The sequence below is a fragment of the Poecilia reticulata genome, chromosome 13, assembly GCF_904066995.2.
Source record: "Poecilia reticulata chromosome 13, P_reticulata-male-v2, whole genome shotgun sequence".
Lineage (NCBI taxonomy): Eukaryota > Metazoa > Chordata > Actinopteri > Cyprinodontiformes > Poeciliidae > Poecilia > Poecilia reticulata.
Genome location: NC_088842.1, coordinates 17,643,319 through 17,664,002, shown reverse-complemented (window position 1 = coordinate 17,664,002; position 20,684 = coordinate 17,643,319). Strand labels below are relative to the sequence as shown.

Genomic DNA, 20,684 nt, shown 5'->3' with positions numbered 1-20,684 from the left:
ACTCCTAATAAAAAGCAGAAAGGGAAGAAAAAAAGACATTTCATATAACAACCTTGTCTTGTCATCCTTAAGGTACCAGATGAAATCTCAATCATCAGCTTAAAGCTTTATAAAACCTGAAATAAAAGAAGTGACCCAACCACAATCCTGACTTGACTCTAACAGAGAAGCTGTGAAGATAACAAAAAGATTAGGGTGTATGGCAAGCCGTTTTAACATAAATTCGGTTTCGTTTGACTATCCGTAATTAGATTCCAGATATCTAAAAATGCATTTTGACTAGACAAAACTACATTTTGACTATCCGGAATGGTAATTTAAGATATCTTTATTTACATTCTGACTAGTAAGAATAATAATTCAAGATATCTTCAATTACATTTTGACTAGTCAAAATTCCTTTCGAGATATCCCCAATGACGTCGCCGGATTCGTCATTGGAAGGGTCAGACATCCGTTAATGTAATTTAAGATATCTGGAACGTAATTATGACTAGTCAGAATTACAATTTTAGATATCTGAAGTAAGACATTGCGTGTAAGCCCCTCTTTGTCTGTACTGAGCTGTCCAAACAATTGCCTGAACATTCAATGGCGCTGGCAGTTTTGGACAAAATTGTAAGAAAATGCCACAATATAGAAAGAGCTCTTCAGTATGGGATATACGGAGAGCGGGAAAATCGTGTACTTGAGGAATGCTTAAGAAATTTGCTAAGAATTTCTGATTTACTTTCTGCCGACACACACAATGCCCTGAAAAACGGCTTAGAAGAGCTGAAGGTGCTACTGTCGACCCATATCCAAGCTGGAACTGGGGGATATTCCGCAGCTCGGGCCAGTTCAGGTAATAACCAGATGTGGTTTTTATGTAGCCGGGGCATATTGTCCCGCCCGAAGGTGTGCTGCTGCGCCCTCTTCCTCTTGCCCATATATGGAAGACGCTGTGGCGGAGCGCAGCTGGCTTGTTAGGGAGACAGGTAATCGGCATCTACATTTAAAAGCGAGTAGATCGCTGAGGAGATCAGATGCAGGCTGATGACTCGTACAAAGGTATGTTTAACATTGATCGTGAGGTGGGTTTAGAATTGATGTCTGATTCCGCCATTGATGGTTATAGGAAACGCACTTAGTGACGTCGAGCGCCATTTACTGGTTTCACTTTAGAGAAGGTACGAACCGTTTCTTATTTTTCTGGCTGCTTAATGTTCTTGTCTAACTTGATTTCTTTTGTGTGTAGGTTGGCCTGCTACTGTTTCAGTTTTTGATTTGTTTCAATTTCATTTCTTTGTTTTACTTTTGTTACCTTAGATGGTTATTGTTGATTTAAAAGAACTTTCCTTGTGTTGCTGTTGTTTAGGGAAAGGGAGTTTCTATTGTGGCCTCCTGGCTTGTTTTAAACTGGGACCTAAGCTGTCCCTGGGTCCTAGGCTGTTTTATTTAGATTGAGACTAGTGGAAGGGGAGTTTTTTCCTTTTCTTTGTATTCACCAGGAATTGTTGTGAGTGTGCTTTTGTTGGGGAACACTCGGGTGTATTTAGTTGTATTTGTGTTTTCTTTATTATTCCTCCCCCTAACCGTCTAATTTTATTTAATCAGGTTTTAAATATTCTTCAGCTTTAAGGATCTCAGGACCAGCATAGACTCCCACTTTTAGAGTGGTCATTTGGTAAATAAAATAAAGTGACTATTTATTTTTGCTCAACTTTGTGAATTCAATAAACTGTTTGTAATCTGCAGCAGTGCCTCTGTCTATATTTACAAACTTATCTGTGTGATCTGGTAAAAAGAGGGTTTAGAGCGGTACTCAAGGTCACATTTATACTGTGATAAAGCTGTCTGCCTCTTCGGAAATGATAATAAAGCCAGTCAGCTCTCGATTTTGACATGCTAGACGGCACCAGGCATTATAGCGCCCTCCTTTAGCTCCTCTGAAAATAAAAGCGTACCTCCGGTTTTGTGATTCACGCTTTAATTGGCTTTCCAGCGTCTATAAAAGTTTAAAGCTTAGTCTTCATGCAACAGGAAATTATGTATGCCAAAATAAGTTTATACATTGTGTGAAATGCATTGTCACCATTAGGAGACAAAGGGATACGTAGAGGGTAGACAGATAGAGGAAAACAGATGTATAATGTAAACATTATGCTGAGGCGTTTGAATATGATTCTATTTTAGGTGGTCGAGGGAGACCGACTATTCATATTACAAGAGAACAGATCGACTTTCTTCTGGCCCAAGGACACACGGTCAACAGGATGGCAAACATCTTGGGATGCTCAGCATCATTTCTTTATAAGAAGTCCAAAGCACTTGGTGTACCAATAAGGGGAAGGCTGGCTGCAGTGACTGATGAAGACCTTGAAACTAATATCAGACAACTTCAATCCCTGTATCCAAATTCTGGGACTGAGGTATGGAATCTGAATATATTGCTTCTGAACAAATGTATGTAATATGTTCAACAGTGGTGGTGCAGAATACTAATTATTTAATGTTAAGTGTCACAAATGATGATGCATTTTTTAAAATCATTTTATAACCAGATGTGAAATCTGAAACCTATATTTTGTAAAAGATTACTTTCAAAATGTAAAATTGTGTGGTGGTTTGAAATAGTAAGACCACATGTCCTTCATTGAACCAGATTATGCGAGGCTTGTTAAATGCACGAGGACTGGTGGTTCCACGGCGTAAGGTCCGTGAGATGATGGCTCGAATCAACCCAATGGCGACTGCAAGGAGGTGGAGCAGCGCAGTGACTCGACGTGTCTATCATGTGCCGTATCCCAACAGTTTATGGCATATTGATGGCAACATGCGTCTCATAAGGTATCTGAAAATATCAAGGATGTATTTCAAGAGTAATTTTTAAAATCTAAATTCACTATACACATTTGCATACATTATTCCTTATACATTTTTTTGTATTTCCATTTAGGTGGGGCTTTGTGGTCCATGGTGGCATCGATGGATGTTCTCGCTTAATTACTTACTTGAACTGTAGCACAGACAATCGCGCCTCAACAGTGCTATTTCATTTTCTCAAGGCAACAGGACTCTATGGCTTACCTTCTAGAGTGAGGTCAGATCATGGTGGTGAGAATGTGCAAGTGGCACTGGTGATGAACCTTCTACAGGGCATTGAACGTCGGAGTCATATCACTGGGGAATCCATCCATAATCAGAGAATAGAGCGTCTTTGGAGGGATGTGTTTTTACATGTTCTTGAACCATTTTACAGCATGTTTTATAATCTTGAAGATTCAGCCCTCTTGGATCCCAGCGACGATGTGCACAAACTTTCTCTTCACATAGTTTTTCTTCCTGAGATTCAAAGCCGACTAGAACAATTCAGGAAAGCATGGAACCACCATTCCTTGCGTACAGAAAACAACAAAACACCAACACAAGTCTGGACTGAACGGATGTTGGCAAACATGAGTGCCAACAGCACAGCAACTAACAACGTGTTTGGTGAAAATTCCAACGTACCAGAGACTCTTGAAGAACTTCTGCAGCAGCATGGCCTTTGGCCCCCACCAACCACTGATGCTGAGCAGGTCCCTAGTGTAATTGTAGAACCTCCTCAAACCAGGCTCAGTCAGCAGCAACTTCAATCAGTTAATCATGCAGTTAATCATATTTCTGATCTGAAGGTGAAATACCAGGCCTGTTGTGCAGAAATTGCAAATGCTTTATTGATTTAAATACATGTCACTATGTTTGAGAAGGAGTGACAAACATTAAGAACATTTGATCAAATACATTGTTCTTAAGATACAAATAAAACTTGGAATTAACATGAGTAGGTAACCTTACAGATGTAATTATAAAATGTTAAGGTGTTTAAAGACATGACAAATTAAATATGCATTCTGCAGGAAAAATAAAAATTCTACTTTTGAAAATGTTCATGTATAAATGACTAGTGTGTCTCACCCCCATTTTCAAATGCATCTTTTGGACCCTTTAAGGTTCTTTAGAATTTTATTTTGTTTTTAATCCAAATTAGCAGTGTTCATTGCATGAACTAGAACAACCATTACAAAAGATTAAACTACAAAGGCCATTTACACAGCAAAAAATAAATAAAAAATCTTACCAAAGATTTTCCAGTGCAAAAATATTTCTACACTTCAAGTAAGACACAGGTAAGATATAAGTAACTTTTCATCAATATATGAGCTTGTTATAAGTCACTTTTTCCTTAATATTGACGAAAAAGGACTAATTACATTAGCAGATTATTTCACTTGTAGCAAGGGAAAGATGTCCAGTTAGAAGTGAAATTAATATACCAATGTAAGTACTACTTTTTCATTAATACTAAATTTTTGACTTAAAACAAGCTCATATCTAGATGAAAAGTTGCATGTAAGTTAGTTTTATCTTAAGTGTACTAAGATATTTGCACTAGAAAATAGTCCAAAAATACTTGATAAGACCTTTTGTTTTTGCAGTGTGGCTCAAACATACACCTTTAAATTTGTGTAACCAAAAAGTGGTTAAAAGAGACATCTATTTGCAAAAAATAAAAAAAAATGCAAATACTGTATTTACATTTCAATATCTTCCTAGTTTGGCCATTACATTACCTTTACTATAACTTGCTTTAAAACACTTAACTTTTCAAAACATTCCAACTCTTTTTTTTAAAGAACTGCTTATTACACTTATTAGCTGATTATGCAACACCAAAGGTAGGTGACTGCAGCACCCCCTCTTTCATGTACTTTGTGAAAGACTCATAGTCTGAGTGTACAGGAAGGCGGAGTACTATAAGGCAAGTATTTGCTTCTGGGAAGACTTTGTTAGCCTCATGGAGAAATTCAATTTGTGGACGATGGGGAAAGCCCAGTGGAGGCACCGTGGATGCTCCGGAAGCAAACTCCAGTATCATTTCAAGGGTAACGGGTCTGCATTCTCCTTCTGAAAGACAAAATGTTGAAATTATGACCTTTGATATAAGGTATCCAGTTTGTACTTTTAAAGACATGGAAGAAAATGTGTTAAATGTCTGTCCATGTTCCTCCTCAGTCTTGTTATATTGGCGATGACAATGCATTTCTTGTTAGTAAATATAAATCAAAACATTTTGAAGACGAACCATGACTAAGCATGATCATTGTAAATAGTATGTTAAAGTATGCATTTATACAACAAATTACCCATTATATATTCACTGATAAAAGACAATTTCTATGGCAGCTTAAGAAAATGACTTTCCAGGAAAGAGACATTTCTAGCAATTGAACTGTTTTTGGTCCTGTCAGTCATTTAAAAAACCTGCTTCTATACTCAAACTATGATTGTTTCTTTTTGGACAGTGATGATAAATTGGGTCACAAAATCTAATTGATACTGGTTGTGGTTAAAGTATCACAATAAATGTACCTTCAATATCCACCAACCAGTCTCTCCAGTAGCATATGGTTTGATTTTCTATCCTCCTTTTATTGCTGCCTTGCACAGAAAAACACACTTGGAAAAGTGTGCACAGGTCCCGTGCCGAGAGTGGTTTCTCCTCACAGACAAACAATTCATGAAAGACTGCAGGGTTTTTCTGAATCTCATCTAGCACATTGAGAGTCTTCAAACCTTCCACAAACCTTTTAAGAAATGAGAATATGGTCATACTTTAGAATACAAGATTTCTAATGGAAAAAGTTAGGATCTTGCTTACTGTTGCAATGCAGTGCACACTCGGCCATTTACAAAGAAGTCTGCAGCAGATTGCACAAGGGAGTCCCTCTCTTCCAGAGTAGTTACACGCCTTAATGCTCCAACAATGCTCAGAGTATCTGCTGCCTGCATAATGGCTTCGTTTGCCTCCACGACTGTGTTTGCATCCTGAATCTAAAACGAAAAAAAAATTAGGTGAAACAGAATTTAAGCTTATGATCAATATTCAAAATGCTTAAAATTGTGACTAACTTTGATCAACTGCTCTCTGAATGAATGGTTAACAACTTCCTCAACCAGGGTAGGTTGAGACAATGTGCCACAAATGTGGTCATACAATCTTTGAGAGAAGAAATGTGGTCCAATGCCTCCATGCACCAAACAGACCGATATCATTTTTCCAATACAGTTGTACATTTTTGACTCCAACGCTAAAGAAAAAAAAAAGTTACTTGACAGTTTCCAACCTTAAGAATTGGGAAAAATAAATAAATAATAATACTGACCACTAGTGTCCAAAGCTAGATGGCGGTCATTCTCGTGCCCCTCAAAGACATTAGATTGATGAATTGCCCTCATTAACAGTCTTAGATATTCTCGTGTGGGACCACCATCATCAACTGCCCCTTCAGCGCTGCCCTCCTCATCCACAAAAATAACATCCAGTTTTGCTGCTGGATCAAAACGGCGTCTTTTGAAGGCATGCAGGCTACATTCTAAAATCCTGTCCCTGCACACATTTATTTGGTTGCTTGTAGGACAGAAAGTCATATCAACCTTGCTGTATAGTTTTGTTAATATGGTCTGAAGATCTGTCCTGCAAAAAGAAAATCTATTTTATTGTGCATTGTTTGAGTAAACAATGGTTTGAAACTGTCAAAACTAATTACAAAAGACAGCCAGAATATGCAATTTTGACTCACTCATCCAAAGGCAACTCTGGTGGATGTTGTGGAGACTCAGGTGGCTCTTCTTGGTCTTCCAGTATAATTATAGGTAGCTCAGTAAATGGAGAAGCTGGTGCCTGTTCCTCAATGGTTATCACATGTGGAGTTAGGTTAGAGTGGGAGGAGAGGGGCTGCCTTGAGACTGCAACCAAAGAAACTCCAGAAGACGGCAAAATTGGTTGTACTTGAGTGGAGGGCTGGGACACAGGTGCCCGGGAGGAGAACGAAGTTGATGTTTCTGAGGAATTGGGCATGGTCGACAGCACTTGAGGAGATGTTGGGGCCAGTGGTGCCTGGGCTGACAAAGATGTCAGTGCTTGGTCAGAAAGCAATGTCTGTAGGCTTAGGACAGAAGACAGTGACTGGTCCAGCACTCCATTCGCCTGAACTGGACACCTTTCCTAAGCAAAATAAAACAAAAATCTAGTCATGTCAAATTCAATTTTATTTATGAAGCACTTTAAAAACAGATATTAATTGCACCAAAGGTCTATACAGTTTTCATGAAGCACAGACAAAAACACAAATTAATACAGACAAGTAAATTACCATGTCAGGCCTTACAAAAAGTCAAAGAATAAAAATGAGTTTTAATGAGCAATATGAAGTGTTCCAGAATACGGACAGATCTAATGCTCCACAGAATAGGAGCAGTGACAGCGAATACTGCTCCTATTCGCCGCCACTCAGTCTGGTCCCAGGAATATGTAAGAGTAATTTATTATTTGACATAAGTGTTCTAGAAGTGGAATGGTTGTGAAGGTCTTGAAAAAAATCTGGGGCTATGCCATGTAAAGTTTAAAAAAAAAACAATTAAATCAACCTGATAACAAACTGGTAGTCAATGCAGAGAAGTTGATACTGGTGTCACATGCTCTCGTTTCTGGGATCCAGTCAAAAGTCTAGCTGTGGCCTTTTGAAACATTGTGGGGAAAAAAAAATACTGAGACATTGTATGGGATTTGGACTTAATTACTTTACCTGAATATCTAAAGTTGAGATCCAAAGCACGTACAGAGTGGTAGATGTTGTTATGTTGTTATCCATAAGTGAGCCTGACGAGGTACTCTCAATTGGTGTGGATGATGTTGCTTGTTGAACACTGAATATTTCACTTGCCATTTCATCTTGTCCGACAAAGTCAAACAAGACCTTTAAAAAAAGGGTAGTGCAATTTCAGTCACTTGAAAATAAATAATATACATGCTCTGAATTAACACATTACCTGAACTGGGTCAGACACATTGAAAGTTCTCTTTCTGATAAATCCATTCGGATATTTGAACTTCAACAGCAGTCCACTTGACGGTTCTTTATATTCTGCCAGTCGTTGCTGGCGAACTTCAATTGCCTAAAACATGAACACTAAAACCTGTAGGCAATCCATAAACCACTATCATCCTAACAACGTAATAGTTCTTACTTTTATGCGTCTTTCCTCCCAGGCCTTGTAACACTGTCTTCTCCTTTCCTGGTAGAAAAAATATGTGAGCAACAACAACAACAACAACAACAACAATAACAACAAATGATGATAACAAAAATGTTAAGTCACATTTTCTTGGTCTGCTAACAAAGACTCCTCATACTCTTTGTCTTGCTGGGACCGCAGAGATCGCCAATCTAGAAGTGTCTATTGTGAATACAGTACAGTGCTTGTTAAAGTCAACATCAGAAATAAGATATAAAACTAAAATGCATATATTGTTCTTCAAATGGTTGACCTGTTCTACCCCTAAATGTTGGCTGTTGGTGCTCTCAGCCTCTGGAGATATATCCTGTATTTCTGGTGCAGTTGAGGGTTCTGGAAGCAAACTCCTGGACATTGCTGAGGTTGAGTAGGTTTCCTAGAGATGGCCAAGACATTTCAAATTATGGTTGAACACATTACTCTGGATATATCATACTACACAAAATAATTTTTGTGTACAAAATAACCATACCTGTGACACATCTGCTCTTGGTAGAATGTAAAGTCTGCTTTTGCCAACCTTTTCCTTCAACTCCCTCACAGAATTCACTTGTAATTTTTTAACCTTTCGTCCTTTTCCAGCTCTTGCCAACTCAAAGCCAACCAGATTTAGGCTGATGTGTGGGTAACTTTGACACACAAAGTTATTCAGTTCAGACAAGCTCCAATTCAGGTTAATTTTGGAGCTCCTGGTTCCTGTCCCCTCATGCACAGGGTTGCCTGAATAATCAATGGTGACAAAGCAATATTAAACACAATAACAAAGAACACTCCATTTAAGTTTGAACTCATCAGCCTACCAGATGACTTCTGGTGAAAGAGTAAAATTATCATGAAGTGGTGAATTAAAACCCAAATGGAGATGTTAAAAGCAAAAGTGCCTCCTTCTGTCACATTATGCGGGTATATGAAATAATCTCTTTCTTGAAAAAAAACATGCCCACCTAATCCATGGTTCTTCAGTCTTTCTACATCCGAGGGAGAAGGGAGAATGTCAATATTAGGACCAGAAAGCAAGAAAATATTTGTCTTCCACACAGGGCTTGGCCGCCTCCCAGCTGAGCCTGCAATGAACACAACAGAATCACAACATAGATGCACCAGATGCTAAGTGATATTCTAAGTCATATTTTATAAGGCGGAAGACAACTCCAGTGCCAACTAAATAGGCTACTTATAGTTTCCTAATTAATATTTCTTTATTCCACTAGCATGAAGCTAACGTAGTCTACCTGGAAAGCTACAGTTATATGAACCGACATCTGAACATCCACTTACCTTGACTTCGCTGCACTTGACGTCGAAAAAGTCTTCTTGTTGCAGATAAAAAATTATCGGTATTTCGTAATTCATGTCGAGCACGAGCTGCAGCGCTGAATATTGTGTTAAAAACACGAGTATTTGAGCTGGACTGATCTGACATTGCTGACCACTGAATAGCCCAATCAAGTAGCCTAAAGCTAGAATGTCTTACGCACTGTCCGCCAAAATGCTACGTAAATTTATGACGTTTTGACTAGACAGAATACTAATTCAAGATATCAATAATGTCATTCTGACTAGTCAGAATGCCAATTTAAGATATCTTAAATGGAAAAGCTGAATAATTTAAGATATCTCTTATTCGTTTAAAGATATCTTAAAAGGAATTTTGACTAGTCAAAATTACAATTCAAGATATCTTTAATTTAGTTTTGTCTAGTCATTATTTGCTTTTAAGATATCTATAATTTAGTTTTCACTAGTCAAAATTAAATTTCTCCTATCCAAAAATACATTTAAGATATCTTGAATTATGGAGTAATTCGCGATATCTTTAATTAGAATTATGACTAGTCAAAATTAAAATTGAGATATCTTGAATTTACTTTATGACTAGTCGTAATTTAATTGTAGATATCTGAAATGTGTATTTCAGATAGTCAGTAATTCATTTTAGATATCTTGAATTGAAATCTCCATACAAGTCAATGGTAAATCTGACGTCATTTTGACTAGTCAGAATGTAATTAGAGATATCTCAAATATGTATTTTGTCTAGTCGAAATATAATTAGAGATATCTTAAATCGCTAAAACGTCTAGTCATAAAACAATTTGAGATATCTGGAATGTAAGGGCGGTAAAACCGAATTTATGTTAAAACGGCTTGCCATATAGGGTGATGGCAAGAAAGTCCTCTAACATCACCAAAGATAAATCGTTAAAATATCATAGCGGAAATTTGTTCAACAATTATAAAAAGTGCTTGGCATGTGTACTGGCATTGTAGCAATCCATTAAGCCATTTATTATCTAGAAGTGTATAATTTTTGACATGTTCATTTTGCTGTATAAAAAAAAAACTATTTTAATGATACCCCTTTGCATGGAGTCCTACTGTCCATTGGGAAATAGTTCTCTCATTTACGACCAGAAAAATACTTCTTGATAGACAGAACATTGATTGAACACTGAATAATCTTGGCCTAACTGCAAATGAACCACTGCGGACGTTTTGTGGCTGATCCTACAGTGGAATTTCTCAGAATGTATTTTTTAGAAGCTCAGGCTTGCCGCATCTGGGAATTTGCTGCAGAGAACAGTGAGAATGAACTGCAATGATAGCCTGAGGCTAGAAGCTGCTCAACAACAACACTGGTCAGAAAGAAGACATGCTCTGAACCACACAAGAAACTGCAACGTCTGATAGAAACTCCCATGTAAGCTATTTTCATTCTACATTTGCTAGAAAACTGCAATTCTAAAATAAATAAATTAAACTTTTTAAAATGATAGCCTCTTTTTGAAGACTCACATCATCCAAAGAATCTTTTCTCACACCCCACTCCAAATTGCCAAATGAGACTGTCGTAATCTTTTTGGACAGCCATTTGAGACCCTTGAGAATAGTCTCTATGTCCTTTAGAGCTGATGGTAAATTTACCTCTCTTTATGTGAGAGGCAACCAAATATCAGGCATGACCTCTATTTCATACTGAGAATAATGCCAAGGGAGGAGAATGAAGGAAACTGAATTCTGAAGAAACCACAGAGAAAGCTGAGGTTCTGAGAGAGACAGAAAAAAAAACAATTTATTTTTTGCTTCCCTGTGTTGGCTAAAGTACTTTGCTCTATACGTTGAAAAGAAACCATACCATACCGCAAACCAGCATTTCTTATATTCAGAAAAAGCTTTGTTTCTTTGTTTCATGCTTTTATGCTGTAACAGTTCCCATATATCTATTTATTAGCATCCATATTTGAGGTAGAAGGTTTTCCCCATCCAGCACCAGCTACAGTCAATACAATCAACAGATAAAAAGATCCATGGTTTAAATGTACATAATATGAAACACATTACCTTACAAAAAATATTCATGGCTGTATTTATAGTGTACAATGTACTTTTTAGAATAGTTGTAACAATTGACCAAATTTGAAATGAGACAAAATAATAAACAGAACTTGTTTTAATACAGTAACCTGTTTTTGTTAACTTTTACAAAGACAAAGTCTGGTCCACTGAAATTTCTTGGTAAAAATACCTGCCCCATCTTCACATGTAATTGAGTAGCCCTGTCTTTAATTGTAAAAGATAAAAATTTTTTTAAAAAACACTTATTATGGAGTGCATAGTAAGTATGCATGATGCACTACAGCACTAGGTGGTTGCTTAAAAAAAATTAATGGGGAGTTTGTTTGTTGTAAAAATAGACGAAAGTAGAATTTCATGTACAGTTATGTAACTTAGCACATCTTTTTCCCAAATTTGTATTAATCCAGTATATTACATTTGCAGTGTTGGAACTCAGACTTTCAATTTCCCTAAAGTGTTTATGAAACGTTGTTTTAATTATAAAGATATTTCAGCCAGTTTGGGTTCTGGCCAAAAACAGAACCTCACAACAAGTCCTCTGAGATGTTGCTGTTAGCTGGTGTGCATGATGAGCGACCTTAAAAGTTGACCCATATAGAAGTCACCACAATCCCTGGATCACCTGTGTTGTCTAAATATAGATGCAGGATCAACAATGTGAATACCGGCGAACTCCACAAAACTAGACATATTTATGAATGAGGGTGTTGAACAGTTTGTTGAAGCATAGACTACGGACAATTTAGGGTAGGCAGATAGTTTATGTTTTTGGGCTTTGGGAGGAATTCAGAGTACCGAGAGAAAACATACCCACTGAGAGAACATGAACTGTCTCTGCAGAAAGACGTCAAGCTGTGATTGGCATTCTAGGACCTTTTAGTTTCAAGGGAAAAGCACTACCACCATGCAGCCTGACAATCAAATACATCTTTTGAAAAATAAGCATTAGTTGTCAGTAAGAGTTCTGCAACTTATTTAATGAAGTTAGGTAATTGTGGAGAATGGTAGATGAGTTAGACAGAAGGTTTAGGGGTTCTTTCATTGTGTCATGATTCGTGGTGGAGAAAGTACTCAAAAAATGTACTTAAGTAAAAGTAAAACTACCACATTAACATTTGTACTTAAGTAAAAGTAAAAAAGTACTGGCTTTTAAAAATACTTAAGTATTAAAAGTAAAAGTACTTGCTGAATGGATTACCTAATTGCTAATATCATTAAGTGTACCGATCGTATTCATATTTAATACATTAGAAATGTGCCATTTTAATGAACAATGCCACAGATAAAGTATGTTTTTATTGTGTTTACTCTGTAACATAGTTTAGACTTAGATATGTGATTCTATGCATCATAATTTCAGGGATGGAAACATCTTGTCTCCTGTCCTAACATAACATGAACTTAACTTTTTTTTGCCACTAGTGGCATTTACTTTGAAATAAATCCAACAGAAAGGGGATGGGAAGAAGGTGGGTGGGAGAGGACAGGCAACCAAGGAGCCAGTAGCAGAGTTGTAGTCAAGACCACCTACCCAAGACCAAGTCAAGACCAGCACCCCGCGCTACATGACACACAAAAAAATAACTTTTACCTTTATCAAAATTGCTTCTCAAATTGATCTGAAAAATCCACATTCCCATAAAACAACTAGATATTAATTACTTAGAGCTGAAATAAATTTAATCAGTAAAGATCCGTCCAGAAGAATCGGATCGTTCCTGAATATCATACCACTTTATTGCACTTTGGTACCAGCTTTGTCCCATATTTGTGACACATCAGTCATCACCTCCACACAATAATTCAGCGCATGAGTGACAACTTTTTTTCATCGCAGATGCAACCTGTGTCTCAGTACAGCTAGCTTTGCTAGCATCACATCAACAGAGCTTACCTTTCTTTAAGCTTTCCTTCCAAGTGACGCTAAAAGTTGGACGAAGTTCCACCGTCTGTGAAAGCGAAGCGCTGCTGATTTTACATGTCGCCATATCGTATGATTTATGCAGCGCTATTATATTACTGACGCTCAGAGCAAACCACTGCGCATGTCTTGGAGCTCCGCGTGCGAGTAAAGGTGGAGCCGATGGGTGACAACAGACACTAAGTCACGTTATTGCTTGGATTTTACGGCGCCACCTTAAATCCTTGAACTTCACATTTTAACGGAAGAAAAGAGCAACGCGACTTGGATGTAACGAGTAACGCGACACTTTTGTAGAAATGTAGTGAAGTAGAAAGTACAGATACTTACTGTAAAATGTAGTGGAGTAAAAGTAGAAAGTCCCCATTATTAAATCTACTTAAGTAAAGTACAGATACACGAAAATTGTACTTAAGTACAGTAACGAAGTACTTCATTACTTCCCACCACTGGTCAGGAATCTGCTATTGGTGTCGGTCGCACTCTGACTAGTTACTAAAATCGAGCCTCCAGGGGAAAGTACTTTGTGTTCACGTATTCTGAGGTTGCTTTGACCACTTATTACTCATAACCATACTCCAAAAACCTAAATTACCAATTTAATTTTGATTTGGCCTAAAGAAGATCAGTGCATTTAGAATAATTACAAATGTCTCTTAATAAAAAAAAAAGAAAAATCGATAGATCAGTGCAGTCCATGTATCAAAATGTCTTGTGCCAGACTGAATTCACCATTTGGACCAGGTGTATTTACCAGTTGAGACAGAAAGTGAAAACTTCATAGCATTTAGAGTACAAGTATATAACTACAACACATGACTAACCAAACAGACTGAGGAACACTTTCTAGTACCACAGGGTAGCTAAAAATGAGTTATTCACATCTAATGTAAGTATGTTTTTTCACCATTTGCTTCTGAGAGACTCTCTTTACACACTCCGCTTCAGAGCATTGTGAATTGCTTCAAGATAAATCTGACTGCTTTTGTGTCATTTGTGCGTTTTATCATCCTTCTGGGCTCCCTGGGATGAAAGAGTTTTCACCCTATCTTGGAGCATGGCCACTGGAGGCAAGAACACTTATCTTAAGAAGTGCTTGGACAATACATCAAATGAAATTGCTGAAAGCTTATTTGAAGCTCGCCACAATCTTCTGTTGGCAGCTTAAAATTATACTGAAAAAAAATGTGATGAGGTATAAATGAACTTGGCTTTATTGCCTAGGAAGCAACGTTTGGTGTCATGTGTAGTTCCAGACGTGAGCTGCCAGGAAGATGCAATACATTGCGACAGTATTCAGACCTCTTCGGTTTCAGTTTACACCACTCCAACCACAAATTTCTACTACCAAGTCACTGAGTGGATGGTGTGTTCAGAGTGATGTATAGTAGTTTTTTTCTGTTTTAAATCTACACCGAAAAGTGAAATCTTAACCAGAACACCTTCTTTTTCAATGTCTCTTATCTGGTTTGTGACAAACATAGGTTTGTAATTCTTTGCCACTCATCCACATAATCTACATGTGGGGAGTGTACAACAAATCACCAGTTTCTAGATCTTTGCCTCTCTTCCAGAGTTACTATGGACCTTTGATTAATGCTGCCTGGCCTGTCCACCGGGTGTCTCACCGGGTTTGCAATTTTGCCGTATATTTTCAAAGCTTCCAATGATGCTTTATAACTTAACCCTGCTGCATATGTACAAGATTCTCTCTGCTCTGTCTGCTAAAAACCCTGATTTTTATTAAGCTTTCGTTCTTTAATGTTCTCCAACAAATCTCTGAGGAAATCACAGTTTAGCTGCATTTATGTTGTGATTAAATTACACACAGGTGGACTTAACTTAGGTGACTTTTTAAGGCTGTTGTTTGCACAGATTTTTATTTAAAGGTGTCAGAGTTAAGCGGGGTTAATGCACTCAACACTATTCAGATTTTGTATCTGTATAAAAGTTTGAAAGTAATGCAATAAGTGTTGCGAGTACTTTTGCAAGACATTGCAAGCTAGTACAACCTAAATACTAACATTTAACTCGGGTAGCAACTTAAAGCATCAGCGTTGTCTGTGTGGTGTGCGTGTTGTTGGCACTCATGACACTTTAAAGCTGTTGCTTCTGCCTTATTTTGGTAGGGAAGTGCAGAGGTTTAGAACTGAGACACTTTAAAGGAGTTGCATAGCAACAGAGAGTCAGTTTCGGTATTTCAAAGGAGTCAATAGGCCAATAATAAACAACAACCAGCGAGAGATAATCAAAAACACAAAGAACAGTTGGATGTGAAGCAGTAATTTAATCCCCTCAAATAAACATTTCTTTTCCTGCGCTGGCTCCCTCAGTGTTTACCCATTTATTTTTTCCTTTCCTTTTTTTTTTTTTCACAGTTTTCAAGTGAACATTTCCCTCTTCTATTCCACTTTCTCTGCCATTCTTCTCCCCGCTGCTTCTTGCCTCCTCTTTTAATCATCTGGATGGTGCCCTTCACACATCTTAATCCAAAGGCTTTTCAGGGTATGAACTAATCCAAGGCAGGCTTTCTTAAAATAAAAGATGGAAGAGCAACCAAAGTGAAGATGAAAGCACAGACTCATCGGCAGAGAGGAGACATCTGGGGGAGCTCAGTGTGGAAACCGAACGCAAAGAGAACCAACGGAGGTGCACGGTCTCTTTCTCTGTGGAAAATGTGTTTAAAAAAAAAAAGTCACCGAGGGATATTTTTATTCTAGTGGTGTAGTACAGAGCAGATATGTCACGTGGAAAGAGGAAAGTGAGGTGAGAGGAAAAGATGTGATGATGATTCTGAGTAGCTGTGACGTGGAGAGATATTTATAGAACAGGGTTTAAATCACTGCATTTGAAAGGCCTACGAGCAGCCGGTGAAAGTTCACGGAGTAAATAAGTCATGATAACGATTAAAATAAGCATGACGCAGCATACATTGCGGTTGCAATTTTGAACCTGGTCTCAAACAGTTTGGTGTTAAGGCACAATTTGCATAATTTGAAAAAGAAATTCCTGAAATTCTTTGAAATTTTGACGGCTGCATCCATCTTTGTAAAAATTACAACACATGTTTTCGTCCACTTTGGCAAATAGGAAGCAACAATCATAAAGTAGTGAAAGTCAAGTATCAAAGGGGATGAGCTTTCAAAAGGCAAAGAGGAATGCCTCAGATCTGATGCTGCCACTTCAAAATCCCAAACGTAAAAAGTCTGGATGGAAAAATTTAACGCACTAGGATACAAGAAGAAGGCTCCATGTCGTATCATCTGAGGCGAGGCAAAACTTTCTGAAGCAGATGGTTTTAACAACGTTGTAGGCAGGATTACAAGCCAAAAAAAGCTCCAACTAAACACACTCTAGTTGTTATGAATGAAAATGTTTGTGTTTATCGAATGAAGTAAAAAAAAAAAAAAAAAAAGAAAAACTTCTGTGATGAACACTGTGGTGCAGGAGCATACGTCTGACTGACTGAGTTTAGCCGTGTTGAGTTCAATAAACTGATAAAAAGTTGGGCCGTGGGTAGACTGTGGAGTTCAGCAAGAAGCGAGACGACATGACGTCTCTTTGGTTGATTAAACACCAACTGGGTCTCTGCCCTCTGGAAAATGTGGAGGGTCTCCTCCTGCAAAAGCTAAAAAAAACATACAAAAACCAGGAGAAAAGGCAGTGCTTTACAGAAACATGCACGTCACTGAAATCTAGTCACACAGGAATATTTTTGGGACTTGGTAGTATATTGGAAAGATAATGAAATATACTTTTCAAAGTTTATGCATAGGAAAAGCTGAAAAATATATCATACATTTGTATGAGTTACCAAATTATAGATAATTGTCTCAACAAAACGCTCACCCCCAATCTGGCTTCAAATCTGATGGGGATAAGTCTCTTCTGGCGTTGTATGTCAGGAAACCGTTTTAATTGTGTGTCAGTGTTGGCCTGTATGTATCGCCATACATTTACATTTGTTCTGGTCCTGCTGCTCCCCTCTATTGCACATGGTTGCACCACCAGCATCTTTTTTCTTGAACTGCGTTCTTTCGGTTTTGTTTCAATGATGTTTTTCTTCTTGCTGCTCTCACAAGAAATGTCAGATTTGCTTAATATTTTGTTTATGTTTTGTTTATTATAAAGGTTTCATTTATGTTTTTGATGCAATTAAATTTCTTTCTTTTCCAGAGACAAAAATAAAGGTGATTTGATATTGATGTGTGAATATTTACTAAAAAAAAGAAATGAATATTTAGAGCCAAGTCCTAATTGTTTCACTTGATTGTATGTTCAGAAATTAAGTAATAGTTTCAGGTGATTTTATGTAATTTTAAAATAGCTCATATCAAAAGCAGAGGCAGGATGAAAGTAAGCTTTTCACTCAGACCTTCATTTATCTGAGGTGAGAGGTTGATTCTCTGCCACAATGCTTTCCACAACAATAAAAAAAAGAGCTTTGAAGGATCAAATTAGATCCAAAACGATCAGTAAATTGACCCATCAGTTCAAAGTTAAAGAAAAAAGCAGTCTTTCTATTAATTATTGTTATATTCAACGCAAAATTCTCATGCTGCAGCAATCAAGTGTCCCAACAACGACCCACAGCTGGAGGCTACGCCGTTTGCACATCACAAAGCTGCTCTTCTTTGAAATCCTGCAATATTCACACAACTGTTCTCAGACAGGACTAAACATGTGTTCATGACCATTAGACGTTAGAGCTGGAAACACTATATTTGCAGGCTGTCACAAAATTCTTGGAAGCAATTAAAGGTAATGGCCTTGTTAATCAGAGTAAACATTGGCCCCACTCCCCCTGATTTATTTTTGGTTTAACCTTTTCATCCATCTTATTTTCCACCTGCTCTCTTGTTCTAATAGAAAATTATGATTATGGAACCTGATCATTACGATCACATAAAAAGGTTAATGATGGCTAGAGTTACGGGTCCAAACAATAACCAAAAAGGGAGCATCGAGGTTGGGGCAGCAATTTTGCTCGGTTCAAATCTCTGCCTGAGTGCATCATGTCACTGTGTCCCTGAGCAAAACACTTAACCCGACTTCCCCATGTGTAAATATGCTGGTGTGACTGTGTGATGGTGGCGGTCTGGAGGGACCGTAGGCACAAAATGACAGCCATGCTCCCACTGCCAAATGTGACTGAGGAGGGAATGAATAACGCAGGAAAATGTAAAGTGTCTAGAAAACCGTTAATATGAGACTAATGTGTTATTATAAATTTAAAGTTATTGATTTATTATTGATAAACTAATCTTAGTTTACGAAGCTGCATTTCACTGCCATGAAGACGTAACAAATATGTAGGGAATGCAGCTTCAATATATGCCAAAGTTAAATATCTCATAGAGGTAAACTCTATACGGAACATGTATTAAATTGTCATGAATTGAGTTAATTCTATAATTACAGGGCTGAACTAATATTTTATTGGCTTTAATAAATAAGTCTGACAGCAAGTGTCAGTCTTTTTTTTATTGCTTCGTTTATTTTTCTATTCCATTTTCCGTCAACCTTTGATTAACAGACTTCTTCTAATCAGCCTTTTGTGTTAACTGTGCTCTGAATTTGGGTTGGATAGTGTGCAAAAGTTCAGATGGTGCAGCGAGTTTTCTGGGAGAGGTTGATAAAAGCCAGGGTGGCAGGTGGGCTAATAACGCCGGCTGCACAGAGCTGCTCTGCACCACAGTGGGTGTCGGGAGGAGGAGGTGACAGATTGTAGTTTCCGGTTTCCTGTTGGAGGACTGCTGACAGGTTCGGGTCGGGCACAGCCAGACGCCTCGCCTGAGCCAAGTTAGTGACAAATCTGCAGAGCAACGTGATAATATGTTTTGAGTTATGCAGATGGGATTTAGCATTTAGGATCATAAAAGAAGATAGGATATGAAGAGTTTATAAAGTTTTTCTTGATTTCCTGGTGAAACCAAGAAAAACTCGAGTTTTTCTCAAAGTTGGAAGCCTGATAAGCAGGTTGAGGACAGAGCATTTTGCTTCACATGTTTTCTCAACATCGTTCTGTTTCTTTTTTAATTTCCTCCAGTGAACAGACGAGCAAAGAGAAAATCACTCTGGACTCCCCTGACAGCTGATCAGCATCTGTCCACCCTCATCTCTCTCACATGGGCCAGAAATTACACTCTTACTTTTTAATTAAAAACATTTTTTTTTTTTACATGTTTTAATCTCACAGAGATGAGAAGCAAAAGTTGATAATGAGCAGAGATCGAAAGACGCATCAACTAAATTATGGGTCTAAATTTAAATACCATCTGTCCCTCCCTTAATTAGATAATCCTGTCGATAAAAAGAAGAAGAATATTAATCTAGGACAAGCATGCAAATCTCCCATTCAAGTGTCAAAAACTGCATGACAGTAAAAGTGGCACAAGAAGTACAGCTAGGGGTTTATTTCTGTTCATTTTTAGAGTGCAATATGTTTTTGCTTCAGAAGAAAATAACACAACCCATGCCATAACTCATTACAGAATTACAAGCTTCACAACACAAGCTGTTTTGTTTGTCTTCGCATAACTGCCCTAACCTCATTAACACTATGCAACAAAGTGAGTTTAAAAAAATTTAAACACTCTGAAGTAAAAACTCAAAGAGCAAAGGAAAAAGGAAAAAAAGAAAAATGAAATTTGTATTTCTATGTGACGTCTTCATCGGTCAGTGTCTGACGGTCACTGAGAATGACAACCTTTTCTGTCTGTCACTGTTGGTCAGACCTAGCTGTGAGGAGCTTGCGTCAGCAGGCGCTGGCCAAAGGCTTCACAAACGTACGGAGGAGGAAACGCAGCCAGCATCAAGAGAAAACCTTATTAACATTCACAATTAACATGAGGAACAAATGGACTAACAGGTGCTTGGACTCCACAATCCACTTATTGCCTGTTACTGGCAACAGACTCGACGAAGGTCAAAGCCGAGTCATAATTACGGAGAGCTATGCATTATGGCAAAACAAAGGGGAGACTGAGAGCTCTCTTTAAAGGTTAACTATGCAGTCTGTTGTGCATACTACATCTAATAAGCAAAACAAGCCTGGGCTTATTTCATTGAGAGCCTCTAACATAAGCAGAAACATGATGGAGATTATTACTCTGTAGTGCAGGATCATAATGAGTCAAAGGCATATACTTGTGAAAGAAATATTCCCTGATCTTATAAAAAGTTGAGTTGTAAAATATCAGTCTATAATAGTGAAGTGTGTATTTTTGTACATGTGAATGTTCGGAATAGCCCTACTCATGACGAGATATGTATATATACACACTGAAAGGTATATATTTAATGA

At 37.7% G+C, this 20,684-nt stretch overlaps 3 protein-coding genes across 7 annotated transcripts in view; 1 reads left to right on the top strand and 2 right to left on the bottom strand.

The window, feature by feature from the left end:
- sphkap (SPHK1 interactor, AKAP domain containing) overlaps positions 1–20,684 on the bottom strand; it is a 122,229-nt gene that overhangs the window by 45,659 nt on the left and 55,886 nt on the right. The gene's annotated exons all lie outside the window — the stretch shown is intronic.
- On the top strand, positions 202–3,914 carry LOC145554704 (uncharacterized). 2 transcript variants are annotated; one of them, XM_081614966.1, is made up of 5 exons: positions 202–1,050; positions 1,118–1,169; positions 2,176–2,411; positions 2,645–2,829; positions 2,939–3,914. In XM_081614966.1, the coding sequence occupies exons 1-5, from the start codon at positions 1,036–1,038 to the stop codon at positions 3,705–3,707; spliced, it is 1,257 nt and encodes a 418-aa protein (XP_081471092.1). In that variant the 5' UTR covers positions 202–1,035; the 3' UTR covers positions 3,708–3,914. The 2 variants fall into 2 exon arrangements, 1 of the variants encoding a protein (XP_081471092.1); XR_014090688.1 differs by lacking the exon at positions 1,118–1,169.
- On the bottom strand, positions 3,674–10,252 carry LOC103474435 (uncharacterized). 3 transcript variants are annotated; one of them, XM_081614956.1, is made up of 14 exons: positions 9,379–10,252; positions 9,045–9,164; positions 8,573–8,820; positions 8,354–8,476; positions 8,185–8,262; positions 8,053–8,100; positions 7,855–7,980; positions 7,611–7,781; positions 6,606–7,030; positions 6,189–6,499; positions 5,935–6,113; positions 5,684–5,856; positions 5,395–5,609; positions 3,674–4,929 (listed from the first exon to the last, which is right to left on the bottom strand). In XM_081614956.1, exons 1-14 carry the CDS (start codon positions 9,521–9,523, stop codon positions 4,685–4,687), a joined length of 2,607 nt encoding a protein of 868 aa, XP_081471082.1. In that variant the 5' UTR covers positions 9,524–10,252; the 3' UTR covers positions 3,674–4,684. The 3 variants fall into 3 exon arrangements, with proteins under 3 accessions (XP_081471082.1, XP_081471084.1, XP_081471085.1); XM_081614958.1 differs by having other exon boundaries at positions 8,363–8,476; XM_081614959.1 differs by lacking the exon at positions 5,395–5,609 and having other exon boundaries at positions 4,777–4,929.

Excerpts from the sequence above, each read along its gene's own strand:
- LOC145554704 (XM_081614966.1), top strand. Across the intron at positions 1,170-2,175 it reads CTGGTTTCACTTTAGAGAAG|GTGGTCGAGGGAGACCGACT; the intron begins GTACGAACCGTT and ends ATTCTATTTTAG. Across the intron at positions 2,830-2,938 it reads GGCAACATGCGTCTCATAAG|GTGGGGCTTTGTGGTCCATG; the intron begins GTATCTGAAAAT and ends ATTTCCATTTAG.
- LOC103474435 (XM_081614956.1), bottom strand. The coding sequence starts at position 9,523 with ATGTCAGATCAGTCCAGCTCAAATACTCGTGTTTTTAACACAATATTC. Across the intron at positions 6,500-6,605 it reads CCAGAGTTGCCTTTGGATGA|GACAGATCTTCAGACCATAT; the intron begins GTGAGTCAAAAT and ends TTCTTTTTGCAG. Across the intron at positions 5,857-5,934 it reads TCAGAGAGCAGTTGATCAAA|ATTCAGGATGCAAACACAGT; the intron begins GTTAGTCACAAT and ends TTTTCGTTTTAG.